The sequence below is a fragment of the Perognathus longimembris genome, chromosome 12 (assembly GCF_023159225.1).
Source record: "Perognathus longimembris pacificus isolate PPM17 chromosome 12, ASM2315922v1, whole genome shotgun sequence".
Lineage (NCBI taxonomy): Eukaryota > Metazoa > Chordata > Mammalia > Rodentia > Heteromyidae > Perognathus > Perognathus longimembris.
This window is the reverse complement of record NC_063172.1, coordinates 248,787-273,221: the sequence shown is the minus strand read 5'-3', so window position 1 is coordinate 273,221 and position 24,435 is coordinate 248,787. Positions and strand designations below refer to the sequence as shown.

The 24,435-nt window shown below is 58.2% G+C and overlaps 6 protein-coding genes across 15 annotated transcripts in view; 2 read left to right on the top strand and 4 right to left on the bottom strand.

The window, feature by feature from the left end:
• Window positions 1-843: 843 nt before the first annotated feature.
• On the top strand, window positions 844-5,151 carry Mfsd3 (major facilitator superfamily domain containing 3). 2 transcript variants are annotated; one of them, XR_007212834.1, is made up of 7 exons: window positions 844-1,715; window positions 2,029-2,176; window positions 2,258-2,361; window positions 2,430-2,539; window positions 2,617-2,921; window positions 3,797-3,935; window positions 4,527-5,151. XR_007212834.1 is itself a non-coding variant. In XM_048359115.1 (5 exons), the coding sequence occupies exons 1-5, from the start codon at window positions 1,046-1,048 to the stop codon at window positions 2,812-2,814; spliced, it is 1,230 nt and encodes a 409-aa protein (XP_048215072.1). In that variant the 5' UTR covers window positions 844-1,045; the 3' UTR covers window positions 2,815-3,123. The 2 variants fall into 2 exon arrangements, 1 of the variants encoding a protein (XP_048215072.1); XM_048359115.1 differs by lacking the exons at window positions 3,797-3,935; window positions 4,527-5,151 and having other exon boundaries at window positions 2,617-3,123.
• On the bottom strand, window positions 3,351-9,802 carry Recql4 (RecQ like helicase 4). Of its 4 annotated transcripts, XM_048359100.1 has the most exons (22): window positions 9,709-9,802; window positions 9,602-9,635; window positions 9,407-9,504; window positions 9,075-9,218; window positions 8,063-8,812; window positions 7,848-7,974; window positions 7,646-7,756; window positions 7,442-7,540; window positions 7,266-7,358; window positions 7,047-7,183; window positions 6,492-6,575; window positions 6,224-6,412; window positions 5,962-6,141; window positions 5,754-5,891; window positions 5,401-5,667; window positions 4,950-5,235; window positions 4,746-4,875; window positions 4,499-4,668; window positions 4,245-4,425; window positions 4,019-4,166; window positions 3,739-3,847; window positions 3,351-3,655 (listed from the first exon to the last, which is right to left on the bottom strand). In XM_048359100.1, the coding sequence occupies exons 1-22, from the start codon at window positions 9,790-9,792 to the stop codon at window positions 3,531-3,533; spliced, it is 3,684 nt and encodes a 1,227-aa protein (XP_048215057.1). In that variant the 5' UTR covers window positions 9,793-9,802; the 3' UTR covers window positions 3,351-3,530. The 4 variants fall into 4 exon arrangements, with proteins under 4 accessions (XP_048215057.1, XP_048215054.1, XP_048215055.1 ...); XM_048359097.1 differs by lacking the exon at window positions 7,646-7,756; XM_048359098.1 differs by lacking the exon at window positions 7,646-7,756 and having other exon boundaries at window positions 6,224-6,406.
• Window positions 9,803-9,960: 158 nt separating this feature from the next.
• Window positions 9,961-14,570, top strand: Lrrc14 (leucine rich repeat containing 14). Of its 2 annotated transcripts, XM_048359113.1 has the most exons (4): window positions 9,961-10,005; window positions 12,023-12,373; window positions 12,564-13,148; window positions 13,244-14,570. In XM_048359113.1, the coding sequence occupies exons 2-4, from the start codon at window positions 12,045-12,047 to the stop codon at window positions 13,809-13,811; spliced, it is 1,482 nt and encodes a 493-aa protein (XP_048215070.1). In that variant the 5' UTR covers window positions 9,961-10,005; window positions 12,023-12,044; the 3' UTR covers window positions 13,812-14,570. The 2 variants fall into 2 exon arrangements, with proteins under 2 accessions (XP_048215070.1, XP_048215069.1); XM_048359112.1 differs by lacking the exon at window positions 9,961-10,005 and having other exon boundaries at window positions 11,471-12,373; window positions 13,244-14,569.
• On the bottom strand, window positions 14,321-19,511 carry Lrrc24 (leucine rich repeat containing 24). Of its 2 annotated transcripts, none has more exons than XM_048359111.1 (5): window positions 19,401-19,511; window positions 16,763-17,015; window positions 16,310-16,588; window positions 16,028-16,196; window positions 14,321-15,557 (listed from the first exon to the last, which is right to left on the bottom strand). In XM_048359111.1, exons 2-5 carry the CDS (start codon window positions 16,955-16,957, stop codon window positions 14,623-14,625), a joined length of 1,578 nt encoding a protein of 525 aa, XP_048215068.1. In that variant the 5' UTR covers window positions 16,958-17,015; window positions 19,401-19,511; the 3' UTR covers window positions 14,321-14,622. The 2 variants fall into 2 exon arrangements, with proteins under 2 accessions (XP_048215068.1, XP_048215067.1); XM_048359110.1 differs by having other exon boundaries at window positions 16,763-17,077; window positions 19,401-19,498.
• Window positions 18,739-21,165, bottom strand: C12H8orf82 (chromosome 12 C8orf82 homolog). The gene is made up of 3 exons (XM_048359116.1): window positions 20,891-21,165; window positions 20,428-20,476; window positions 18,739-20,240 (listed from the first exon to the last, which is right to left on the bottom strand). The coding sequence occupies exons 1-3, from the start codon at window positions 21,044-21,046 to the stop codon at window positions 19,795-19,797; spliced, it is 651 nt and encodes a 216-aa protein (XP_048215073.1). The 5' UTR covers window positions 21,047-21,165; the 3' UTR covers window positions 18,739-19,794.
• Window positions 21,166-21,720: 555 nt separating this feature from the next.
• Arhgap39 (Rho GTPase activating protein 39) overlaps window positions 21,721-24,435 on the bottom strand; it is a 70,240-nt gene continuing 67,525 nt past the window's right edge. For 3 of the 4 annotated variants that reach the window (XM_048359102.1, XM_048359103.1, XM_048359101.1), the window contains 4 exons: window positions 24,005-24,204; window positions 23,195-23,286; window positions 22,464-22,633; window positions 21,722-22,370 (listed from right to left, as the gene is read on the bottom strand). In XM_048359102.1, the coding sequence (XP_048215059.1) occupies window positions 22,176-22,370; window positions 22,464-22,633; window positions 23,195-23,286; window positions 24,005-24,204 (657 nt within the window). In that variant the 3' untranslated portion in view covers window positions 21,722-22,175. Of the gene's footprint in view, window positions 22,371-22,463; window positions 22,634-23,194; window positions 23,287-24,004; window positions 24,205-24,435 lie in introns of all 4 variants that reach the window. The other variant, XM_048359104.1, reaches the window with a different exon arrangement.

The following is a 24,435-nucleotide window of genomic DNA, read 5'->3' as shown; positions in this document are numbered from 1 at the left end:
TGCCTACTCTATAGGGCTCCCCTTCTTTATTCCCCTGCCACTAGCATTTTGGAAGTGATTCTTTTGTTTTACTTATTTTTCCAGTCCTGGGTCTTGGACTCAGGGCCTGAGCACTGTCCCTGGCTTCTTTTTGTTCAAGTCTAGCACTCTGCCACTTGAGCCACACCACTTCTGGCTTTTTCTGTTTATTTGGTGCCGAGGAATCAAACCTAGGGCTTCATGTATACGAGGCAAGCTCTACCACTAGGCCATATCCCCAGCCTCTACTTCTGGTTTTTGAGCAGTTATTTGGAGATAGTCTCATGAGAAGAGGACAGACTTTCCTGCCCACGCTGGCTTTCAACCCTAAGCCTCAGAGCTCAGCTTCCTGAGGAGCCAGGATTACAGGTGTGAGCCACCAACGCCTGGCTACCTTTCTTTCAGCTGGCTCTGACTGGCCAGGCTCTCCCAGCTTTATCACCGAAGGACGTCACGAACCATGTCTGCCTGTGTTCTGCCCGTGTTGGTCTTGGCCCCTCTGTGGCCAGTGCCCTGTGGAGGTGGCTGAGTCCATCCACAGGCATAGGAGGAACGGTGGCAGACACATCAGTAAGCAAGCCTGCGATTGGATAATGAGAAGTGATTACTTGGAGCAGGGCTGGTGACCAATAAATAAAAAGCGTGATTCCCAGGTATTTTTAGCTGTTCCTGAGGCGCGGGCCGCCCGGCTGCCGGCAGTGCGCCCAGGCTGGCCGCCTGGGGCGCTCGAGAGCCGGCACCAGCGACGCTCTGGGCCTGCCGGGTCTCTGTGTCCAGGATAGAGGTCGGGCAGTTCCGGTAACCGTGTGCGAAGCCTGGGCGCAGCGCCAGGGCGCTACTGCGGACCAGACCAAGAGGAAGGCTGCGCGTGAGCCGCCCGCCCGCGGGCCCTCCCAGGCCCCCGGGCCTGGCGTCCCCGATCCCGGGCTGCGGCGTCCTGGGGGGCGGGTCCTGGCGGACTCACCCCCGTCTGGATCCCTCGTGAACGGGCCTGCGCCGTCAGGCCTCCTCCTGGAGGCCGGCCGCCATGCGCGCGAAGCTGCTGCCGCTGGCCGGCCTCTACCTGGTGCAGGGCCTCCCCTATGGGCTGCAGTCCGGCCTGCTGCCCCTCCTGCTGCGGGCCCGTGGCCTCTCCTTGACGCGCGTGGGCATGGCCAAAGGACTGTACACACCGTGGCTGTTCAAACTGGCGTGGGCCCCGCTGGTGGACAGGCGAGGCTCCCCGCGAGCCTGGCTTGCCCTCAGCACGGGGGCCCTGGGCCTGGTGTGTGGGCTGTTGGCTGCAGTGCCTCCCACTCAAACTGGCCAGGTGGGCCTCCCCACCACTGTGATGGGATTGCTGCTGCTGCTGAACCTAGGTGCAGCTGTTCAGGATGTGGCCCTCGACACTGTGGCCGTACTGCTTCTGGAGCCAAGGGAGCTGGGACCCGGCAATACTGTGCAGGTGGTGGCTTACAAGCTGGGGGCAGCACTGGCTGGGGGAGGGCTACTGATCCTCTTGCCCAACCTCTCCTGGCCTCTGCTCTTCCTGCTGTTGGCTGCCACCTACTGGCTGGCTGCTGCGCTGGCCTGGGCTGCACCAGCCTTGCGACAGCTACCCTGGCCTCTGCCCTCGGAGCACACCCACCACCTGCAGGATTTGATGGCTGTGCCTGGGACCTTGTGGACAGCAGGCTTTGTACTCACCTACAAGCTGGGTGAGTGAGGCCTTAGTTCCAAGTGGGTCCCCAGGAGCTCAGGACCCCCACGGAGGGGCTGCCCTCCTTCTAGGGTATCCTCTGCAGGCTGAAACCCAGCCTAGCCATGGCATCCAGGCCTTGCAGCCTTAGAATTGTCCTGGTGTTGCTTCCCAGTGACCTTGGGCTTGGCCAATGGCCAGTGCCATTTCTTTCCCAATAACTGTGGCCCAGCAAGATGAGGCAGAGCAGGGGTCTGGCTGTTGGACCCACATGGGGGAGAAAGAAGGCAGGTGCAGGTATGGAGACCGCCCTTGCTTGTGGCCTTTTGCAGGTGAACAGGGTGCTGCCAGCCTGTTTCCACTTCTCCTGCTGGACCGAGGTGCCTCTGCTCCAGAACTGGGGCTGTGGAATGGCTTTGGTGCTGTGGCTTGCTCCATTGCTGGCTCCTCCTTGTGTGGGACCCTACTGGCCCGGCACTGGTGAGCCCTCCCCAGCTGGCCCTGCCCCATTTCCCAACCACTACCTGGAACCTTCTGACCTAATTCCTACCCATACCTTAGGCAGCCACTTTCCCTGTTGAAGTCAGTGCTGTGGTTACGGCTTGGGGGCCTGGCCTGCCAGACTGCCCTGCTCTTTCATCTGGACACTGGAACAGCCCTGAGAGGTGAGCCACAACCCCTGGGGAGGGGAGGAGCCAGGAACCTTGGGCACTGCTGATCTCTGCCCTCCCAGGGATGGCCTTGCTGAGCCTGTGTCTGCAGCACTTCCTGGGGGGCCTGGTCACCACAGCCACCTTCACTGTGATGATGCGCTGCAGCCAGCTGGCACCCAGGACGCTGCAGGTGAGTAGATACAGCAGGGATAGCCAGGGCTTCCTGGCTGGGAAGTCACGAGGCCTCACCCAGCCTCCTTTCCATAGGCCACACATTACAGCCTCCTTGCCACCCTGGAGCTTCTGGGCAAGCTGCTGTTGGGGGCCTTGGCAGGAGTCCTGGCGGATGGCCTCGGCCCACAGCCCTGCTTCACCATCTTCCTCACACTCTCAGTCCTACCACTTCTGGACCTGGGCCTGGCACCCAGCACCCTGGCCTGCGTTAGACCGCAGGACTGTCAATAAATTCCAGTGCGCATGGCTTGGATGTCTGGAGCTTGACCAGATACTGCTGACTTTGCTTTATTATTAGCTGGCTTCCCCTAGGGTGGAACCCCACTGCCTAGGCACGGGTGAGCCTTCCCCAACCAAACATGCTACCTCTTCCACCCCCTGCTTGGATTGCTCTGATCTGATCAAATTTCCACCCTCAGCCGAGGCAGCTGTTTTCCCTTTTGAGATCAGTGCTGTGGTTAAAGCTTGAGAGCCTGGCCTGCCAGGTTGAGGGTTGTCATCAGAAAGGAGGACCCATATTACTGAGTGCTTCTTAGTCTGAATTTTTTTTTTTTTTTTTTTTTTTTTGCAAGCCCTGGGCCTTGGGACTCAGGGCCTGAGCACTGTCCCTGGCTCCCTTTTGCTCAAGGCTAGCACTCTGCCACTTGAGCCACAGCGCCACTTCTGGCCGTTTTCTATATATGTGGTGCTGGGGAATTGAACCCAGGGCTTCATGTATACGAGGCAAGCACTCTTGCCACTAGGCCATATCCCCAGCCCCATTAGTCTGCATTTTGGAGCCTCCTCGTCTCACTAATGCTGGTTTGTTTTGCCTAGTGGTTACTATCCTGGCTGTTGAGGGCCACTGTTGTTCTGATGAGTAATACACCCGACACCTCCATGTAGTGGCTGGCCACAGGTCCCAGCACCTATGTCTCTGTGGGACAATGCCCTCCTGTGCAGGGTGGTCATCTGCCCCTCACCAGAAGCTCCTCTGTGGCTAAGCGCATCACAGCATGGAAGCTCACGTGCAGGTACTTTCTCCAGAAGCGTCGGTCCCGCCCATAAACCTGGGCTGGATAGCAGGGGCTTCCTAAGGCAGAGCAGAGACACAGGTCTGACCCTGGGTTGGTTCCAGCTGCCAGTTCCTGCATCTGGCAGGCCCCTAATCCTCACCAATGCCGTGGAAGATGCGGGCCACGGCCCGACCCGAGAATCTCTGCTCTGGCCACAGGGACAGGAGCTGACGGGTGTCACGGCGGATCTGGTCTTCCCAGTCCTGGAGCTGTGGGTGGACAGTACACCATTTCCTCGAGTCCCCAGGACACTGCCTCCACAGCCAAGCTTGTAGCAGTCTGAAGCCTCAAGCTAGGGTAGGCAGGCGTCAGACTGCAGGGTGCAGGTGGTCTGCCGTTCCTGTAGGCCACAGGAATCACCTTTAGAGGACTACACTCACCTGGGCCTGCCCAGGCTCTGAGCCTTGCTCTTCTTCCACACTCTCCGCTTCCTCTTCCTCAAAGTAGTGGCTGAGGAGGGCCTTTAGTCGAGCACTGCACTCCTTGTTAGGCTGCTCCAGGCAGGACCCACAACTGGGCAAGGCCACACTGGGGGTGGGACACTCCTGTCAGAACTCCCATAGGATCAGAGGGGGTGCCCCTGGGCCCTGCCTATGTCCTCCCCACCTGCGAAAGGTCTCAGAGATCCGGCGCAGATGGGCCAGGGCCCTGCGCTCACGGGCCTGCACGCAGTTATACAGAAAGTCGCACAGGTGGTCCTTTTCCTCTGCTGTCAGGTCCCCGGGGCTCCGCAGGTGGAAGGCCAACTCCCTGAACTCCACACTCACTCTGGGGCCCTGCACTCTATCTGTTAGAAAGTGTGTCAGACACAGGTGGGCAGGTAACAAGCAGTGCCCAGGGTGGGGTAGGGGTGGGCAAACCTGTCCTTGGCACTTGGTCCCACTCCAGCCGATGGAGAGCCCGCTTCACAGAGGCCAGCTCCCAGCCCATTGAGTCCACAAGCTCCACCACATCGAAGTCCAGGGAGCTACTGTCCTCACTCGTGTCTTCAGGTGGCCACCTGGCCCAGCACGCAGCTACAAGGGGACACCTGCCCAGAGGAAAGTGGTATGTGGTTAGCTGTCCTGGTTCTTTGTTCTTAACATCAAGGGGATGGGGCGTGCTCACTTGTGGGCCAGGGCCTGAAGCTGGGTGCGGCCCCCAGGGCAATGCAGATGGCAACGGGCGTAGACAGCTGGCAGCAGTTCCAGCCAGTGCCGTGGGTGCAGCTCCAGGTAACACAGCAGAGTCTCAATGGCTGTGGGCAAAGCAGGGCTCAGTGCCGGTGGGGGCAGCCTTTCCACGCACCCCACATCTTTCCTGGCTCCTCACCCTCCTCTGGCATGTCCAAGACCTCTACTATTGGCTGCATGGGGAGTGCCCGCTCATGGCCTGGGCATGCTGGTCCTGGCACAGGAGCTGCTTGTTGGCCACTGGGCTTGGCCTCCCGAAGTGAGGACTCAGCGGTAGGCTTCACGCCGATACTGCCCTCGCCCTGCTCTGGGGGCAGCCATGTGCAGGTGCAGGGTGGGAATACCCGCTGCACCAGCTTCTTCACAGCCAGGAAGTCGGTGCTAGCAGCATGCACATGTCTGCGCAGCTCCTGGAGATCTTCACCCTGAAGCAGGATAGTCATGTCCAGAGCAGCCCCTGGGGGACTGGACTGGGATAGCAGGAACAAGGCAGCAACCAGGGCTGACATGGTACAGGGGGACAGGCCAGGATCCAGGGTTAGGGTGGTGGAGGGGGGAGGGGGGAGGGTGTGTGTGGAAAGGCTGCCAACCTGGGGATGCAGAAACAAGTGGCAGTGGGCAGGCTGCCCATCACGCCCGGCACGCCCTATTGCCTGCACGTAGCTCTCCAAGCTTGGGGGCAGTCCCAGGTGTAGTACAGCCCGCACGTCAGGCCGGTCCAGCCCCATCCCGAAGGCCACAGTGGCCACCACCACCCGCAGACGACCCTGCATGAAAGCCCGCTGCACTCGCTGTCGCTCCCGGCTACACATGCCAGCATGGTATGCTTCGGCCACAGCTTCGGGGGCCGGGCCTTTGGGAGAGATGGCCATGGTTAGTGGGACTGGGCAGGTTATGGCAGACCGGATCCCTGGGGCCCTAACTGTGCCTCTGCCTCACCTCGAGGACCTGGGCCTCTCTCCACACACAGGCATGTCCTCAGGAGGGCAGCCACCCTCTCCGTGGTCTCACGTCTGTTGCAGTACACAATGACAGAGTCCAGGGTATGAAAACGACCACTCTGTAGCAGCATCACCAGAGCCTGACAAAGAACAGTGGTTAGGTATGAGAGGTGGACCCTCTGTTCCAGCTCCTGGGGTGTGCCTGTTTACCTGTTCCGGGTCTCTGTCCATGGATACAGAGAGATGCAGGTTGGCGGGGATGGTGGTTGACCTGACAAGGTCAAGGTCTTCAGTGATACCCAGGTGCTGGGCCACATCACGGGTGGTGCTGCGTGTAGCTGTGGCTGTGAGACCCAGGAAGCAGCGCACACCCATGTGTTCCCGAAGCACCTGGAGCGGGAGGGACAGTGAGGAGCTACCTAGTCCACCTGGCCCTCGTCTACTCCTACCTTGACCAACATCTACTTCTTACTTTGCAAATACGAAAGTAGCAGGGCCGGAAGTTGTGTGACCACTGAGAGAGGCAGTGGGCCTCATCAATGCAGGCAAAGGCCACCGGGGGTAGCTGGGCAGCTGGGGGAAGACTGCCAGAGCTTCTGGTCCCAACCCCAACCAGGGCCTCTGGTGACAACAGTAGCACATGCACCTGGGCTGCCTGCACCTAAAGGAAATAGGGTCAAGGCACTGCCCATGTGGTTGCCCCCTCCCCCCCCTCCCCCCACATTAAAGGTCCTCCTAACCTTCTGCAAGACAGACTCCTGCTGCTTCCTGGTCATTCCTGAGTGGAGGCAGGCTGCCTTCAGACAGGGGGGCAGGCTGGACACCTGTAGATACAATGCTGTCACAAGATAGCCCTGAATCCCTCCAGAAACATCAGGCCCTGAATCCTGAAAAGAAAAATTGAAGTAACTCTTGGGCATGGGCTCAGGAATGCTGGGCTAGGGACCCAGACGGTAGACATTGGCTGGGCACTGGTGGCTCAAGTCTATAATCCTAGGAGGCTCAGATCTGAGGATCATGGTTTGAAGCCTCCCCAGGCAGGAAAACCAATGAAAGACTTTTATCTCCAGTTAGTCACCCAAATAGCCAGAACTGAAGCTGTATGTGGCTCAAGTGGTAGAGTGCTAACCATGAGCACAAAAGCTCAGGGACAGTGCCTGGAACCCTGAGTTCAAGCCCCAGGACTACTGGCACACAAGAAAAGGAAGGAAGTTAGTTTTCAGTGAGTTCACGAAACAAGCAGCCATTCAAAGTTGTCAAAAGCCTTCTATGGGTGGAGGACCCCATCCACATACCTGGTTGTCCATGAGTGACAGGAGAGGAGAGACCACCAGCGTGAGGCAGGGACTGCGCTGGGCATACAGCAGTGCAGGAATCTGGTAACACAGGGACTTGCCGGCACCTGTGGGCAGCACCAGCAGTGTGGAGATGCCTGGGCAAGAGAAAAGTCAACTGTAAGGCGTAGTGGCTTGCCATACTCCACCCTACCCCCGGCTTCCTGGCAGTACACTCACCAGACAGGATCCGCATGACTGCTTGTTCCTGCCCAGGGCGGAAGGCTTGGTGCCCTAGCTGTTTAAGGGCCTGGAATACCTCAAGAGGTGTCTCTGTGGACACAGGTGTTGATCATCAGGGCCCTGAGTTTCTCTACCTATCAGTGAAGACTCTAGGGCAGTAAGATTCTGCTCACCTGCCACCTGTCCCAAGGGCCCTGGTGGGTAGAGGGGCTGCACTGGGTGGGGGCTGGGGGGTGCCTGAAGCTTGGGTTTAGTAGGTTCTATGTCCTCACCTGGTAAGGTAAGCAAGAGGCTAATGGTACAGTAGCTCAAGGCTGGTCCAAGACCATCTTGGCACATTGGCCACTGATTATGAACACCCTCCTCCTCTCACTCACCAGGGAGCTGGAAGTCGGTGGTCCCTGTCAGCTGAACGGCTTTGTCCAAACCAGAAAAAGACTGTTGATCATCCTTGTCCTTGGTCCCCTCCTTTTGGATGAGTCGTGGACCTGGGGTGAAGAGCTGGTTGGACCCACCATCTGGCAGAAGTGCCCTTGTCTAGCACAGCACCCTCTTTGACCCTCAGGGCAGCTGTCGCACCTGGCTGGGGACAGCGGGATGCCCAGTGGCCAGACTCCCCACACTGGAAACAAGAATCCTCAACTGGGGCTCTAAGTCTACAACCCCCAAGACGCTGCCCCTTTTTCTGCCACTTCTGCTTCCGTGCCTGGGGAGTAAACACAGGGAGAATCATTCAGGAACAATACAACAGAGTGGCGAGGTGAAGACAAACCCTGTCCCATCCCACCTCTCACCTGCTTTCGAAGGAGCCTGCCTCTAAGGGCCCTACCGCGCACATAGCACTTTTGCTTCATGTTGAGACGAACGTAATTACCCCTGTCAAGGACAGCTGGTCGAGGGGACATGTGCACCTGGGCCGTGACCTTAGCCTTCTTGGCCCTCCTTTCACCTGAGCTGCTGCATGGCTGAGGTGGTTTCACTTGTACCGGTTCTTCTGGAAAGTTTTCCTCAAGTGCTAAGGCCTTAGCTCCCTCAGGTCCTGTGTGACTGCTGTCCCAATGGACCTGTGCAGGCTCCCCCTGGTTCTCCTTACTCCACTTCCACTTTTTCTTTTTACTGTTGCTGAGCTGGGGGCTCTCCAAAGCAATGCCAGTTGCTGGTGGGGCAGAAGCCTCTGGACCCTGGGTAGATGCCTCCTCCTGAGTGTCAGGTCCAAGAATGGCCAAATCACTTGTGGCCATGGACGGTGATTCCTCTGCACCGAGGCCAGGCCAGCAGGTACTGGGGGCCTCCAGAAAATCAGAGGTTGTGTTCTGACACCGCTGCAGCCAGTCAGGGTCTAGAGAGGCAAGACCAAGGCGTAGGGATGCCCGGAGCTGCTGGAGCCGCCCTGGCGTTGGGTGGGGTTCAGAAGGCTGGAGAAATACATCACCAATTTCATCTGGATAAGTGGAGGCAGGCTTTGAATCTGGTGGCCTTGGGGTAGGCATCTTGGATAAGGGCCTTTGTGAAGACTGGAGTCTTCTGCCCAGGGCTGGCCCAATCTGGGAGGGGGAGGACACGATAGTAAGCAGGGACTTATGCTCATGAGTTGCTGTGGCAGGAGGCTGGGGCAGGAAGCTGAAGGCAAGAGTTCTCTGAGCAGCTTTCAAGAGTCAAACCCAGGCAATATAGGAGACTCTGCCCATTTGTGCATGGATATGGGGAAGGGTGGACAGGAAAGGGGACCTGGTGAACCTGCTCCTGGGCCAAAGGGAGCTCTGTGCCCGGCTTGGATGCACTGGCCAGCCCACCTCCACATGTCACCTGTAGAGTGGTGTCCTTCAGATTGGCCTTGAGCCTCTTCCCATAGTCCTGAACAGATGCCCGCCGGCTCTGCCCAACAGTGGGTTGTGGACTCTGGGTTGTAGCTCGATTCAGGTGGGGTCCCCAGCAGCTGGTTTCCTGTGCCTGCGGGAGACAAGTAGCAGTCCAGACGAAAGAAAGGCTGACATGGGTCCAGAGCTGCTTTCCAACACCCTGCCCCTTCCTCCCCTCAAGTTCTGCCACGATAGCGGCTTGGCTGCGATTGTTTATGGCTTCTGCCACTCGGCCTTATAGGAAGTTGACTGGGAAGCTGGGGTGACAGGTCTGAGTACCTCCTGGGCCACCGTGGGAAGTGGTTGTTCGGAGCCGGGGGGCGCGCCGCAGGCCCGACGCACAACTTGTTTCAAAGTACGGTACTCCCTGTAGAGGTCTGGGTAGGCGACAGTGGGGTCAGGGTGGGGCTCGGGACTCCTGGGTCCCGCCCGGCCCCGCTGCGTCTCGGTACGAGCCTAGGGCCGCTGGCTCACCTCGCGTCTCATCGGGCGCCGCCTCTATATCCTCCTGCGGAAGGAGCGCGTCAGCGGGAGGTCGAGCCCTCCGCCCCTGCTCCCGCCCTCACCTGGCAGGGCCTCACCTGGCAAGGCCGTCGCCCGTGAAGTCGCGCGAACTCCCGCTCCCACGCCTGCAGCTGGCCCCGCACAACTCGCAGCCGCTCCATGACGCCGGGGTTCCGCGCTCCACGAATGTCCCGCCGCCAGAGCGCTCCGGCCGCCAGCCAATGGGAGCGCGAAGAGCGCCCGGCCACGTCCTCCGGCCGCCGGCGCCGCGGCCAATGGTAGGAGTTTGCGTCATCTCCGCGCGCCGCGGAAATGGGCGGGGCCCGAGGACCGAGGAGGCGGGGCCCGAGGCAGTGGTGGAGACTGCGGGTCTGGTGAGCTAGGGTGGGGCTGGGGTCGCTGCCGGGCCAGTGTGCGCGGCTGTGCAGTGAGGTGGAACGGACGCTGGACGCTCTCGGACTACCGGGCGCTGGGGAGCGAGGGCCGACACTTAGGAGGCCCCGGACGGTGTCCCGCCCCGCCCCCCTGCGGGCAGGGGCGGGACTGGGTGCTTCCCGCACCCGGAGCGCGGCCTCGGGGCCGTCGGCGCGCCTGGCGGATTGAAGAATCGGCGAGGGTATTTGTGTGGGTCCCAGCGCCAGCCCCGCGACGTGTAGAGGTGTCGCCCTGCGGAGCTCCCTCCGCGGCCAGGCCGCTTGCTATCTTTTCCTCTCATGGCAGGTTCCCAGTTGATGAGGAATGCATCGTCCTCGCGAGATTAGTGTTTGCGCGAAGCCGGCTGGCGGGGCGGGTGTGGTCCTCCCAAGAACGCACAACTTGAGGACTGGCCTAACTTCCTGGGAGGTCGACAAGCATACCCCGCAGCCGGAGTGCTCCTCGCCTTTCTCCTGCTGTGACTTTGGACAAAACATGGGCCCTTAGTTTTCCAAACTGACAGAGGTGGCTACAGTGTAGTTTTTTGTTTTGTTTTGTTTTGGTTTGGTTTGGTTTTTGCCAGTCCTGGGCCTTGGACTCAGGGCCTGAGCACTGTTCCCTGGCTTCCTTTTTGCTCAAGGCTAGCACTCTGCCACTTGAGCCACAGCGCCACCTCTGGCCATTTTCTGTATATGTGGCGCTGGGCTTGAATCCAGGGCTTCACGTATAGGAGGCAGGCACTCTTGCCACTGAGCCATATTCCCAGCCCTACAGTGTAGTTTTGAGGGTGAAGTATGTGGCTCACAGAAAGTCTGCTGTCAGCAGCAAGGCTGACCCTGCGTCTTAGATATCCTTTGGACTCAGGGATCTTTTGTGTGCAACTTAGATGACTACTTAGGTAGTTATCTCTGTCTGACCTGGGCTCTTCTGAATGAATCCCATTATGGTCTCTGCCCACATTGGTTTCTCAGGGAAGAAAGTAGTTGGCAAGGACCACAGAAAAGTGCTTCGTTGCTTTTGAGTTTTCTGTGCCTAGTGAAAATAGCCCCTCTAGAGATTAGACTAGATTTCATAGGCTAGGTTCTCGAGACTCAGGGTTCTGTGGGTTGTAGTCTTTTTTTCCTGTTGGTCCTGGTGCTTATTAAGCTGTGTCTGTTTGATAAAATTTAAGGGAGCCCTGGAGCATATATGTGGGGAGAGTTAGGAAGGGAATCCCAGTGTGGCTGCTGCCCCCTCACTTGGGAGTTTTTGGCCTGTTCTAGTGCTAATGAAACACTGTGAGAATGGTGGTGTGGGATTTATTTACTTACTTTATTTAGTGCTGGTTGTGGGGCTTGAACTCAGAGCCTGAGCAATGTCTCTGAGCTTTTTTGCTCCAGGCTAATGCTCAACCACTTGAGCCACAGCTCTAGTTCCAGCTTTTTGGTGGTTTGGAGATAAGAGTCTCACAGACTTTCCTGCCCAGGCTGGCTTCAAACTACAGCCCTTAGATCTCAGCTTTCTGAGTAGCTAGGATTACAGGCGTGAGCCACCAGCACCTGGCTTTTGTTCCATTTTTGAGGAAGGATTTCTGAAGCATATTTGTGATTTTGGAGGCCTGGAGTATCAATTTGGACTCCACACAGCAACAAAGCCATTTGTCTGAAGCACACATAGGCTAGCTTATTATTAATGTTTCCTTGCTGTTCATGTACTGCTTACTTTCTCTAGGAATCCATACTTTCTGTAAAACGCTGCCCAGCCAGCGTTGTTAGGACTTTAATATGTTATTTGTTTCTTGGTTTCAGGAATTGAGCTGTTCTCATATTTACTAGGCAAACAGCTCTGCAGTTTCAGCCATGCTCCTTTGTGTCACTATCCTCTATTCACTGCCAACTCCAGACATTGTATTGGGCTTCCACCACTGATACATGGAGAGGATATGGCCTGGTGGTAGCCTAGGGTTTGTCTTCTGAACTGAAGGTTCCTTTCCTGCAGGTGACCTTCACTGCCCAACGCCATGCACACACTTGTATTCCTGAGCACACGCCAGGTGCTTCAATGCCAGCGAGCTGCCTGCCAGGCTCTGCCCCTGCTTCCCAGAGAGCTTTTCCCCCTGCTGTTTAAGGTGGCCTTCATGGACAAGAAGACACTTGTACTGCGTGAGCTGGTGCACACATGGCCCTTCCCACTACTTAGCTTCCAGAAGCTGCTGCAGGAGTGTACCCACTGCAGCCGTACCCTGCTGCAGGAACGACCCAGCACAGAGAGCATGCAGGCTGTGATCCTGGGGCTGACTGCCCGCCTCCACACTCCAGAAGCTGGGACTGGCACACAGTCCCTCTGCAGGTATGGACTTACCTGAGGGGCCTATAGATAAACTTAGAGGAACAAGGAGGGTTCACTGAAGAGGCTCTAGGCTGTGGTCCTGAGGTTAGCAAGAGTTCAGTTTGGTAACAGGCATGTGGCTCTTAAAATGGTAGGGAGGGATGTGGGCCCTGCCTCCTTGTCCCTTGTCTTAGGTTATTCTTGCTCCCAGGAAGCACACCTTGAGGGTTCTGGATATGACTGGTCTCCTGGATGATGGTGTGGAGCAAGATCCTGCTACTATGAGCATGTGGGACTGCACAGCAGCTGTGGCCCGCACATGTATCGCCCAGCACCAGGGTGGGCCTTCTGAGGCAGGGCTAGCTCCTGTCCCTGTGGAGGTTCATGTGGACCTTCGTGTGAACCGAGCCTCCTACACCTTTCTGCATGAGGCACTCCAAAGCAGTGTGGACAGCCCACTGCGGCTCTGCTGCCGGGATCTCCGAGCTGAGGACCTGCCTATGCGCAACACTGTGGCTCTACTGCAGCTTCTGGATGCGGGCTGCCTGCGCCGTGTAGACTTGCGCTTCAATAACCTGGGCCTGCGTGGCCTGTCTGTCATCATCCCACACGTGGCCCGCTTCCAGCACCTGGCTAGTCTTAGACTGCATTATGTACATGGGGACTCAAGACAGCCCTCTGTGGATGGCGAAGACAACTTCCGCTATGTCCTGGCTCAAATGGGCCGGTTCACTTCTTTGCGAGAGCTCAGCATTGGCTCTTCTCTCCTTTCAGGCAAGCTGGACCAGTTGCTCAGGTACATGGGCTTCACCACTGCTTTGCCTCTCCCCTCTGTGAAGACCCTTTTTTGGGCATGCACGTCTCTGACCCCTCTGTCCTTTGTCTTTGCAGTACCCTGCAGAGCCCCCTGGAGAGCCTGGAGCTGGCCTTCTGTGCTTTGCTGCCTGAAGACCTACACTTCCTAGCACAGAGTTCCCATGCTGCCCACCTTAAGAAGCTGGATCTGAGTGGTAATGATCTGTCAGGCAGCCAGCTGGTGCCCTTTCAGGGTTTGTTGCAGGCAGCAGCAGCCACACTGCTGCATCTTGAGCTGACCGAATGCCAGTTTGCTGATGCCCAGCTGCTGGCCATGTTGCCCGCCTTGACACGCTGTGCTAATCTCCGCTACCTTGGTCTCTATGGAAACCCACTGTCCATGGCAGGCCTCAAGGGTCTGCTACGGGACTCAGTGGTGCAGACTGAGCTGCGTACTGTAGTGCATCCCTTCCCTGTGGACTGCTATGAGGACCTGCCTTGGCCACCACCTGCATCTGTCCTGCTAGAGGCTTCCATCAATGAGGAGAAGTTTGCCCGTGTGGAAGCTGAATTGCAGCAGCTGCTGCTGGCCTCAGGCCGTGCCCATATCCTCTGGACCACAGACATCTATGGGCGCTTGGCTGCAGATTATTTCAGCCTGTGATCTCCAAGTTCTGGGTGAGACAGGCCTTTCAGACCCTTTGTTTGCTAGGATTCTGTGAGAGGCCTGACTCAAAGGCACTTGTTTCAGGTTTCCTTCAGGGTCTGCTATACTTTAATGTCGGAACCTTAAGCCTGCTCTCTTTCCTGCAGTGCCCTGCACCAGCTTCTTAACTGGCTGTGTTCCTTCTGGTTAGATTTTAGGCCTGCACTCCTCTGCTTTGTATGGCTGCATTTGGCTGCTCTCCAGGGCCCTTTTCCCTGCAGATGTTTGCGGAATCCCAGGGGCGAGTGGAGAGGCGGTGGTCTCTGGGCTGTGCTCAGTGTTCCAGGGTTGATGTTCGGATGGGAATCCCTTTAGGGTGGCTTAGGGCCTTCCTGAAGTTATGGGGCCTTGAACTATGTTCGTTGCTCTGGCACCCAAGCGATCCTATTGGCCGGTTTTGGGACGAGAAGGTCCTCCAGGTACGAATGTTCAGCGTCTTTGGGACGCCAATCTATGGCTTTTATTTTTCCCTCTAGCTGGCCTCAGTGATTCTACCCCCCTCAACCACCCCAGGAAGGCCACAGCTCAACCCTGCTGTCCCCACTCTGAGAAACTCCTTTAGGGGTTGGGGACCCCAAAGGGCGGTGGAGCCCACCCATGGGGTTTGAGAGCCTCTCTGGCCTCTGCCCTCCCAGCCCCAGCACTCCCAAATGAGGCGCCCAAACACACGGCTCTATGCACAAGAGCACCTTCCACCTTTACTGAGGCGGTTGGGCGCCGTCCGGGCAGCCGATCCCTGGCGCCCACGTCATCAGCGCGCGTCGCGAGCTCAGCAGTGGATCTCGTAGGCGACGCGCGGCGGGAGGCGGAGCCCGGGCGCGGGGCCTTCGGTCCGGCCGGAGTTAGCGGGCGCCTCTTCGGGCCCCGGTGCAAACAGGGGCTTGGAGCGGTCAATAACAAACATCTCGTGCCCCCGCTCATCGCGGAGCTCCTCCAGCTGCGCGAAAGTGCACGGCCCGTCCGAGTAGTCGTTGACGAACAGCGCGCCCTCCCCGGGGGGCGCCTGCGCCTTTTTCCTCCGCCGCCGGCGGCGGCAAATCATGGCCGCCAGGAGCAGCGCTGTGAGCGCCAGGAGTGCGATGGCTGCCGCGATGGCGGTCTGCGTGGCCAGGCCCAGGGCGCGGAAGGCCATGCTGCCCGTGTCGTGCTGAGATGCGCTCCCTGGAGGGCGTGCGACGGGGACTGGCGAGGATGGCGGCTCCAGGGACCGCTGCTTGGACGCATTGACCAGGAGGTGGAAGGGCATGCGCGCGATGCCACCCGCGTTCGTGGCCTCACACTCGTACTTGCCCGCGTGCTCCAGTGTGATGTTGGTGAGGAAGAGCATGCCACTGCCCGTGTCTCGAGTGCCAGGCCCTCCCAGGCCTGGGGCCCGGCCTTCCGGCCGGGCCTGGGCCTGCGGCCTGCCTTCACGAGGCTGGAACACCTTCCTCCAGGTCACTAGGGGCTGCGGGTAGCCAGACGCCTGACAGGCCACCCGCAGATCCTCCCCCAGACTGGCTGTGAGCTCCAGTGGCTCTATATGCACAGTGGGTGGAATGCAGATGAGGCTACTACCAGAGACTTCCAGGAGACTCTGCAACGCCAGGCGCGGGGGCTCTGCACAGGTGATCTTCTTGTCTCTGGAGCTGAGTAAACGCTGGCCTCCCTCCTTGATCCAAGTGCCCAACCAATGGAGGGCACAATCACAGCGCCATGGATTCTCTGTGGGCAGAGTAGCCCGTGCAGTTGAAGTTCTGCTAGCCGGGACGGTAGTCCGTTCTCACCTCCCACAGCCACTTTCCACAAAGTCTAGGATTTCTATTTCTTCTCTGACCCCATCTAGGGTAAGGCATGAGCCTCCTCCCTCTCACACACACTTAATAACTTGTCCTTGTGTTTTTGTGCCCACTAGTGAACGTGCTCCCAATCTTGGCCGTCTCTATAGGCCTGCCTCTGACAGCCCCACAATGCAAGAATTTCAATTTTGTCACTCTTACATTTTCCTTAGGTAGGTCCCTGATCTAAGCCCCACAGCCATTCATGGCAGCCTATCACCGAGTTTGCAAGTCTTTCCTATGGCCCTTCAAAGGGTTGACCTAAGGTCTGCCATAAGAGCCCCCTCTACACACCTGGACCTGTGCCTCACTGCCACCACTGGACGAGGCCGAGACCCTTGCCTAAGGAGGAGTTACCTGTAAGGCGCAGAACTTGTAGGCTGGCTAGGGGCTGCAGGGCCTCTCTGCTGATGGTGCCCAGCTGATTCCTACTGAGGTCTAGCAAGGCAAGAGAAGAGAGTCCAGCCAGGGCTTGGTTCTCCAGCAGTTCAATGCTGTTTTCCTGCAGATGTAGCTCCTGTAGTCGCTGAAGTAGGGACAGATTATCAGGAAAGGGTCCTGAGAAGCAGGTTTGACTTTTCTCCCTCCTAGTACTCCAACCTACAGGGCGATTGTGAGGTTTTGGATATGTGAACTCACCGGCAGGTGCAAAAAGGTGAAATCCAGCAGCCTCGCCAGCTGGTTTCCCGCCAGGTAGAGTACTCGCAATTGGGCCAGACCTGCAAATGCACTGCCTCGCAAGCCGCGGAGCCGGTTGCCAGTAAGTGCCAGTTCCAGTAGTCGCGGCTGTGCTCTGAAGGCGCCTGACTCCAGAGCGCGCAGACTGTTGTTGTGCAAGTAGAGATGTCGCAGGGCAGAGAGTTGCGCCAAGGTGCTTGGCTCTAGGCGGGCAATACTGTTGTCTTGAAGGAACAGGGTCTGCAGGCAGTGGGGAGCAGGGCTTAGGGGGTTGTCTACATCACCGCAAGGATTTCCCGCTCTGGTAGAATGCCACATCCGCCTCAACCAGACGCTCGCACATGCCTCCCTCCTGGGGGGCATTTGAAGCCCACTGCTCCAACCCAAGGCCCAGTAGCCCACAAATGTGCCCACCTGTGTCCCTGGGGGTATCCCGGGTGGGATGACGCGCAGCCGCAGGGCGCCGCACTCCACCGTGGCGCTGTAGCAGCGGCAGGCAGCAGGACAAACAGTAGCACGGGATGTGAGCCCGGGCAGTGGCGGTGGCAGCAGTAGCAGCAGACCCAGCAGCAGTGGAGGCAGCAGCAGCGGGAGAGCCCCAGAGACCATTTTGGGAGTCCACAAGCTGCAGCTTGCCCAGGTTCTGGCCCAGGTGAGATGTGACTCCCTAAAACACAGGTTGCCAGGCCAGTGCTGCCATCCTAGAGCCAGTGCATGAGCACCAAGGGCCTAAAAACAACGAATAAAGTTGGATGGCTCAAACTCAGGGCCATGCTCTTGCTGGGCTTGCCGGCTCAAAGCTAATGTTCTATTTGAATCATGCCTCAAAACCAGCTTTTTTTTTTTTTTTTTTTGTCGTGGGGCTTGAACTCAGGGCTTGGGCACTGTCCCTGACCTTCTTTAGCTCAAGGTTAACAAATTCTACCACTTGAGCCACAGTGCCACTTTCGGCCTTTTCTGTATATGTGCTACTGAGGAATCGAACCCAAGCTTCACTCATGCTAGTCAAGCACTCTACCACTAAGACACATCCCTAGCCCATCAAACCTAGCTTGTTTTGCTCATCAACTACAGATGGAGTGTCAGAACTTTTCTGCCCACGTTGGCTTTTTTTTCCCTTTCTTTTGGCCAGTCCTGAGGCTTGAACTCAGGGTCTGAGCACTGCCCCTGGCTTCTTTTTGCTCAAGGCTAACACTCTGCCACTTGAGCCACTTCTGGCCATATTTTATATATGTGATGCTAAGGAATTGAACCTCAGGTACATGAGGCAAACACTCTTGCCACTAGGCCATATTCCCAGACCCCCTCGTTGGCTTAGAACCACACTCTCCTGAGTATCAGATTACAGATGTGAGCCACTGTTACCCAGCTAACTGCAGTCCTTAGCATTCATGCTCTGGCCTCCACCTGTTATGACTTCAGGGAGGAGATGGGCAGAACTTGTGGCAGCCATAGCCTTACAAAGAAGTAAGGCACAGTTTGATCTAGCCCATTATTCCTGCTGTTCTGGGGGTAGAAGTCAGTAAACAGCCTGCCTAGAGTTGGGGCCTTTTTCTCAAGTAACAGAATTGGAGGATAAGGAAAATAGTGGAAAAAAAATAAATTCAGCAGCAAATGGGCCTGTGGTCCCCAAGGTGTTTCCCCAAAAACAAGCCTCTGCCTTTGGAGTAGAGAAGTAGAAGCTGGGATGTTAGGACCTTAGGCCACTGACTGCTTTGTTGTGTATGCCAGAGATTTAATCCATTCCTCCCTTGCCCCAATTAGCAACTGAATGTCTAGTTAGAATAAGCAGACCTAGGAGCAATGTTCTGAGACTATAAAGGAGTATGGTGTAGCTTGCTGTGTGCCCAGCTGATCCTCGGGATGGGAAAGCTGAGGTCTAGTTCCAGGCACAATGAGCCTTTTTTCTCCCTTTGGTGCTGGTGGTGGATGGAGGGGGGGGGGGGCGGAGAACTCAGGGTGGGGGTGTTATCCCTGTGCTTTTTCACTCAAGGCTAGCACTCCACCACTTGAGTCACAGCCCCACTTCCAGCTTTTTGGTAGTTAATTGGAGATGAGTCTCAGACCTTCCTGTCTTTGATCCAAGACTCTCACATCTCAGCCTCCTGAGTAGCTAGGGGTTACATGCACAAACCACCTGTTCCTGACCCAATGAGCATAATTTTAAGGAAAGATATGGGTGGAAAAGCCAATTCATCTGAATTGGGGAGACAGGTAAGGGTATACTTGTTCCCTAACCTGCAGACTCTTGTGGCATGTTCTCCACTCTGCTTATTCACTAGGTTTTCCTGCTCTGACTCAAGGTGAAAGATACCAAGTGGCCTTAGAATTTTTTTCAATATGATCTTAAGCTATAACTCACATGATTATTAACGTCACTTGAGATGAGGTAATACAGCAATAAAGTTTTAATAGAATAGCTTTGGCCAAGGCTGAGGCATTTCCCAGGTGCCTCAATGTATGTGAGCTCCCAAAAGACAGGGGCATTCTCTGGGCCCCTGGAGTTAATTTACCTGAGCAGGATGAGCCGGCCCCCGGCTCCAGGCCTTGCTCACCCACCCAAACTACAAAAGCAAATATTTTCCTCTTCAGGGCTGTTGCTCACAGGGACCCTCAGGTGCACATCAGCGGTTGGGAAAGGGAGTGAGGGACCCAGGCATGAAGAGCGCAGAAATCCTTTCAGGAGTAAATAACCCCGGGGTCCTGCTGGGCAGGAGCAGGGAGGGGGAGGTTTGGTCTCATGGGTGCCCATCTGTGCATGTGGGAGGCCTGTGTTGTTCTTCGGGCACAGCGCAAGGTTCCAGCCAAGTCTCCCAGCAGCCCCTACAACTTGGTGCCAAGGTCCCACACACCACCCCTGACAGCCCCTCAGGTGCCGCTGGGTCCCGGGTAGGTTCACGGGGGGGAGGGGGGCGGGGGAAGGGGAGGGGTATGGTCTCCAAGCCCCCTCCCCTCCACCAGGTCTGCCTCTTCTCAGGGTGCGCCAAGATCTTGCGGGGGGCACCCCCACCCGTGCCCCAGGCCGATGACCTTGGGCCGCGCGCCCTCTCACCTGATGGCCCAGGCGGCGAGCGGCTCCCCGCTGGGCCCGTGGCAGCCAGGCCCGAGCAGCAGCTGTGCAGAGAGCAGACGCGCACGCGCACCGGAGCTTCGCGCAGCCTGCGCCCGCGGCTCGGGCCTGACGTCGCCAGCGCGGGCCAATCCCGAGGACACCCCGCGCAGTGTGAGGGGCGAGGGGTGCGGAGAGGACCCGCGGCTGGGACCCAGGGGCCGGGGCCGGGCCGTGCTAGCACCTCGGACAGCGCCAGCCGGGCGGGGCTTCGGCGCGCACGCGCACCAGGCCGGCCGGGGTGGCCCGTGCCGGGTGGACCTAGAGCGCCGGGGCCGCCGGGTGGCCGGGGCACTAAGGGTCGCTCTGCGCTCCCGCCCGGGCGCCCGCCAGAAGGTCAGGGCTGTGGTGTCGCGAGCAGCAACGGGGCCAGGTCCATCGTGAGGGCGAAGCGGCGGCCTTGCCAGCGCACGTAGGAGGGCAGCGCTGGGGCGCCCGGCTCGTACTCGAAGCAGGAGCTGAGCTCGAACGCGAGAGCTGAGCGTACCAGGCCAACGCCGCCCGCACGCTCCGGAGCCGGGTGGTACAGGCGCCCGTTGGCCGCCAGGGGCAGCAGGCGCGCCGGCTCGAAGGGCACGGTCAGGGCCTCGCCGCCGCCACAGTAGGAGAGGCGCGGGGACCCGTGGTCCGCGGCCAGCAGGTGCGTGAAGACCACGGGCTGGTCCTCACAGCGCAGGAAGTTGCGCTCTCTTCCGCACAGCGAGAGGAAAGGGAAGGAGGCCTCGTAGCGCCCACTGCGGTTGGGTCTCAGGCGGGAGAAGAAAGTGACCAGGAACTGCGGGTCTAGGGAAGCAGATCGCGCGGCTGTTGGCCAGGCTGCGCGCCCAAGGCCCGGGGGTCCTGCTCTACCAGGGACGGAACCCGCCTCGCTAAAACTACCGGTCCCCGCTGCAGGCGAGCCTTGCCTGCAGAGTCCCCTTAGAGCCGCCCTCAAGGGCGAAAGAAGGAGGGAAGGGGAGCACAGCAGTACCTTTGAAGCAGGTGATGAAATTCTTCATTTTGGAATCATCCAGGAAAAGCTGCAGAGGTACAGGTGGTGGACAGTGAGTCCCCACGGACAGGTGGGGAAGGGGAGGCTCTGAGCCGAGGCCTGTGCCTATTGTGCACACAGTGTGTGGGTAAACTTAGCGCTCAGCACCTGGAGGGGATCCCTTACACCCAGGCTTCCTGAGCTAGCGGGCCTTCTCAGTTTTCCAAGTTTTAAATTAGCTGTGTGCGCTCTCTCTCTGGGAAGTGCTGGATTTCTAGGCAGGACTTAGAACGCAGGCCGGTGACTCCAGCACTGCAGGAACCTAAGCCGTGAGACTGGAACCGGCGGGTCGGACCCAGACGAGATCCCGCACTACATAGAGGTTCCGCCCCCTCCCCAGACGGCCTCCCTCCTCAGCCCGCCCCTCGGGACTTCTCTGCTCTCCCCCGCCACCCCAGCCCACCTGGCCCTGGTGATCCACGTAGTAGAAGTACTCGCGGGTCCGGGGCTCGGGGCTCTGACCCTGCGTGTAGGAGACGCCTCCATCTCCGCTGTAGGCCCGAACTCCCCTCGACCCTACCAAGGCCCGGGCCCGGAGCACTCCGCACGGCGGCCACATCCTCTCTCGCCGGAAGCGGCCAGCGGGTCACCCAGGCGGGGGTGCTGCGCGAACACGCACCCCACCGTCGCCGCAACCTCGCGCTTTAGGTTCCGCCCGCCGCCACATCTGAAGGAAGAGGCGGCGCTGGCCTGAGGGTCCACAGAACTTTATTCACACGAAGCGCTGCCGCCTCGGTCCACGCATCAGAGCGAGCGTCCCACGGCCGGCCGCCAGCCAGGCCTGGGCTCACCGCCTAAAGCAGGCCGTGGGTCTCGGGTCGCGAGGTTTTTGTGTTTTTTTTTTTTTAATAAATAAAAACTCTAAAAATATATATATATAAAAACGGAAGAAATTAAATTTGACATGTGTTGGAGCTCACGATTCCACCACGGAAAACACAGACGAGTCTGTGCGCCGCCAGGGCGTTGGGTTTGGTCAGAGGCCGCCCGGTCGGACAGGTGGTGCCTACTAGCTCTGCGCAAGGACGGTGAGGACAGCTCAGAGATAAATAGTATCTGGTTAAAACTTTGTCCATAGCAAATTTAGTTCTGGCATCTGTCGCTCTATTTATAGCTCTATACACAGGTGGACTAGGTATGAGATTGATTCTGGACTCAGTTACACCGAGAAAAAAATACTCTCGCCCTCCCCCCTCCCTCCCCCCCAGGAGGCCTGCCCAGCCCTGTCCCACCCCAGAGGACTTTGGTTTGGGGCCTCCCCGCACCCGAGAGCTACAGGCCCTGGGCCAGCGGGGCCGCGCTCTGGTGGTGGACAGCCCAGGGCCCTGGACGCTCGCGCAGCTTCCGGCCGGGGGCTTCCCTCAGTCTCCTCCAGCTGGGGCTGGAGCCGCTTGACAATGCCGGGGCTAGGCCGCCCGGGGCAGCCTGACGTGTGCTTCGGCCAGGGTTGGGGGGCAGTGACGCTCGGCTCTGGGAAACAGAAGGCACTTCTCAGGGCTGGCCTGTGGCCGGCGGGAAGAGCCAGTGCCCGCTGAACTGGCCGCGAGGTGGCGTGCGGCTGTTCTGCCCAGGCGGGTCCGGGGTGGGCAGGTGGGGTGTTGGGCGGGGCTTGGCATGCTGCCCCGCTAGGGCCTTCCCTCCCTCCCTCCCTCCGCGTGCGCTGCCCCAACCCAAGTCCTGGCCTCAGGCTATAGTATGCCCTCCATGAAGCTGGTATCCAGGTGTTGGATGAGCACGCGCAGGAAGGACATCTCCTTGCGAGTGTTCTCGAAGATGATGCGTGGGTCATCCGACTGGCAGCGTAGGCAGTTAGGCGCCATCACCATGGCCAGGTTGCTGACATCCATTTTGGTGATGGCTACATTGGCGGGCTGCACAAACACCTGTATGGGGATGTGGACAGGCAGGGAATGGGGAAGGACCTTGCCAGAACCTTGGTGGGCATGGGGTGGCAGTGGGAAGTGGTGCTTGCCTACCTGGAGGAAGCGGATGAGGTAGCACAGCACCATGCGATTGATGCGTGGCAACGCATGCACCACGGCCACGGCAGCCTCTGGGTTCTCATAGTGTGCGATGCACTGCTCGTAGAACTCATGGGGGATCAGGGGCTCCTCCAGCTCCCTGTACCACAGCTTCAGCAAGGATGCTGTGGGCAGTCAACACTCACATTAGTTTGCTCTGGGGACCTCTGGGCAGAATGGCATGAGGGGGGTGGGTGACTAGGCCATCTGGAGAGAGGGCCTTCTGATGAAGGTGGGTTGGACCCAGCCAAGACCCCAGAGATGCTTAGGGCTCAATTGTCTGGGCTCAGTCCTGGAAGCACAGAGGAGCATGCCTGTGATGACTGCAAAATTGAGTTTTTCAGTGCAGCAGCTACAGTGGAAGGCACCAGGCAGAGCCACTGGTTGGCTGGCTAGGTTGAACCAGGTGCCCCAAGGACACTAAGTGAGATTGTCCACTGAACAGGAGGATATCTGGAAGTGATTACGGAGTTACCCCATTAGTGGTGGAGGGTGGGCCAAGAGATATAGCCATTGTAGGCCTAAACCGAGAGAAGAGGTTGTGGGTGACACTGCAAGAGGAGTATGGAGGCCTTGGCCTGAATGTCAGCCTTCAAGGATGTACATGTGAGCTAATGCCATGAAACTTTTTAGACTCTGTGGTCTGGACCAGGCCTACCCTGTTGTTGAGTGGGTTGGGGGCTCACCAGGAACGTGAGGGTCCTCCAGGCCTGTAGGTACCTTCCACTGGTCCACTTGCAGCTTCAGGGCATTTACCTCATCAATGTCTCCAGGAACCCTGGGAAGCACAAGGCAGGCTCAGACTGAGGCTGACTTGCTAATGTAGATGGGGTACGGAGCCTTAAGGCCCTCCCACTTCAACCACCTGTCTCCCATGGGCTAGCATGATTCTAGGTCTTGTCTTCTTCTGGCATCATGTCCCATGCACTTGTTAGTGGTATGGAGTTCAACCAGGCCATTGGCTCTTCCTAGAGCATCTTCTAGCTTCCCTATGCAGCTAGCTACCTCTCCCTGTAGGCCACGAAGGTCCAAGCTCACAAGTCTCAGGTCCTCCAGCTGTTTTTGTTTTGGGGGGGGCGGGGGGGGGGGGAAGCCTGGGCATCCCTGGTGATAACAAGTGAGCCATTACAGTGGCTGAACACTGAGCAGGCAAAAAGTGTCACCACCAGGGAAGGGGCTGTCATATCCCTGTTCACAGTCTGGCAAGCCAGGGGGACTGGGGTGGGGGGGAGGCTGAGCGGCTTAACCAGCTGCACATCATATCAAGCTCATGTTGTAGTCACTGGCTCTACTGCTGTTGTGGGGGATTACTCAGAAGATTTGCCTCCTAAGTATGGGGCCCAGCCCTACTTCTGGATCAGCTTCCATAACATACCAGCTCAGAGGCAGGCATGGAAGCGGGTCCTGTGGGCCTGAGGGTTAATGGTCTGCCATCAGATGCACAATAGACACATACTTGCATCCCACACACCCAGGGTCTGGATTTGGTGCAGCACCTGAATATGCCCTCCGTCTGGTCACCATTCAGCGCTAGCACTTCCTCAGAGAGCCGAGTCTGTACCCAGGGCAGCTGGCGGTCAGGGTAACGCTCCTTCTGCATACTCATGACTTCCTGCAGTGCGCTACCGAACATTGATGGGCTGAACACGGCATTCTTGGCGTGACGGATCTCCTCCACATTGGGCTTCTTCAGCCCCTGTGAAGATAGCCCAAATCTCCCATCCTGGTCTGGCCCAGTCATCTTCTTTCCATTCACCCCGTCCTTCTCCAAGCACCTGGCAGGGCTATTCAGCTCAGCTACCCGACCCTCCCTGAATCCAGGCTTTTGCCTCGCAAGAGGCAGGGAAGACCAAACCCACAGCTCAAGTCACCAAGGCGGCTTCTTCCCTGTGGTCCATCTGTAACACCCAAAGCATCAAAGAGTCCC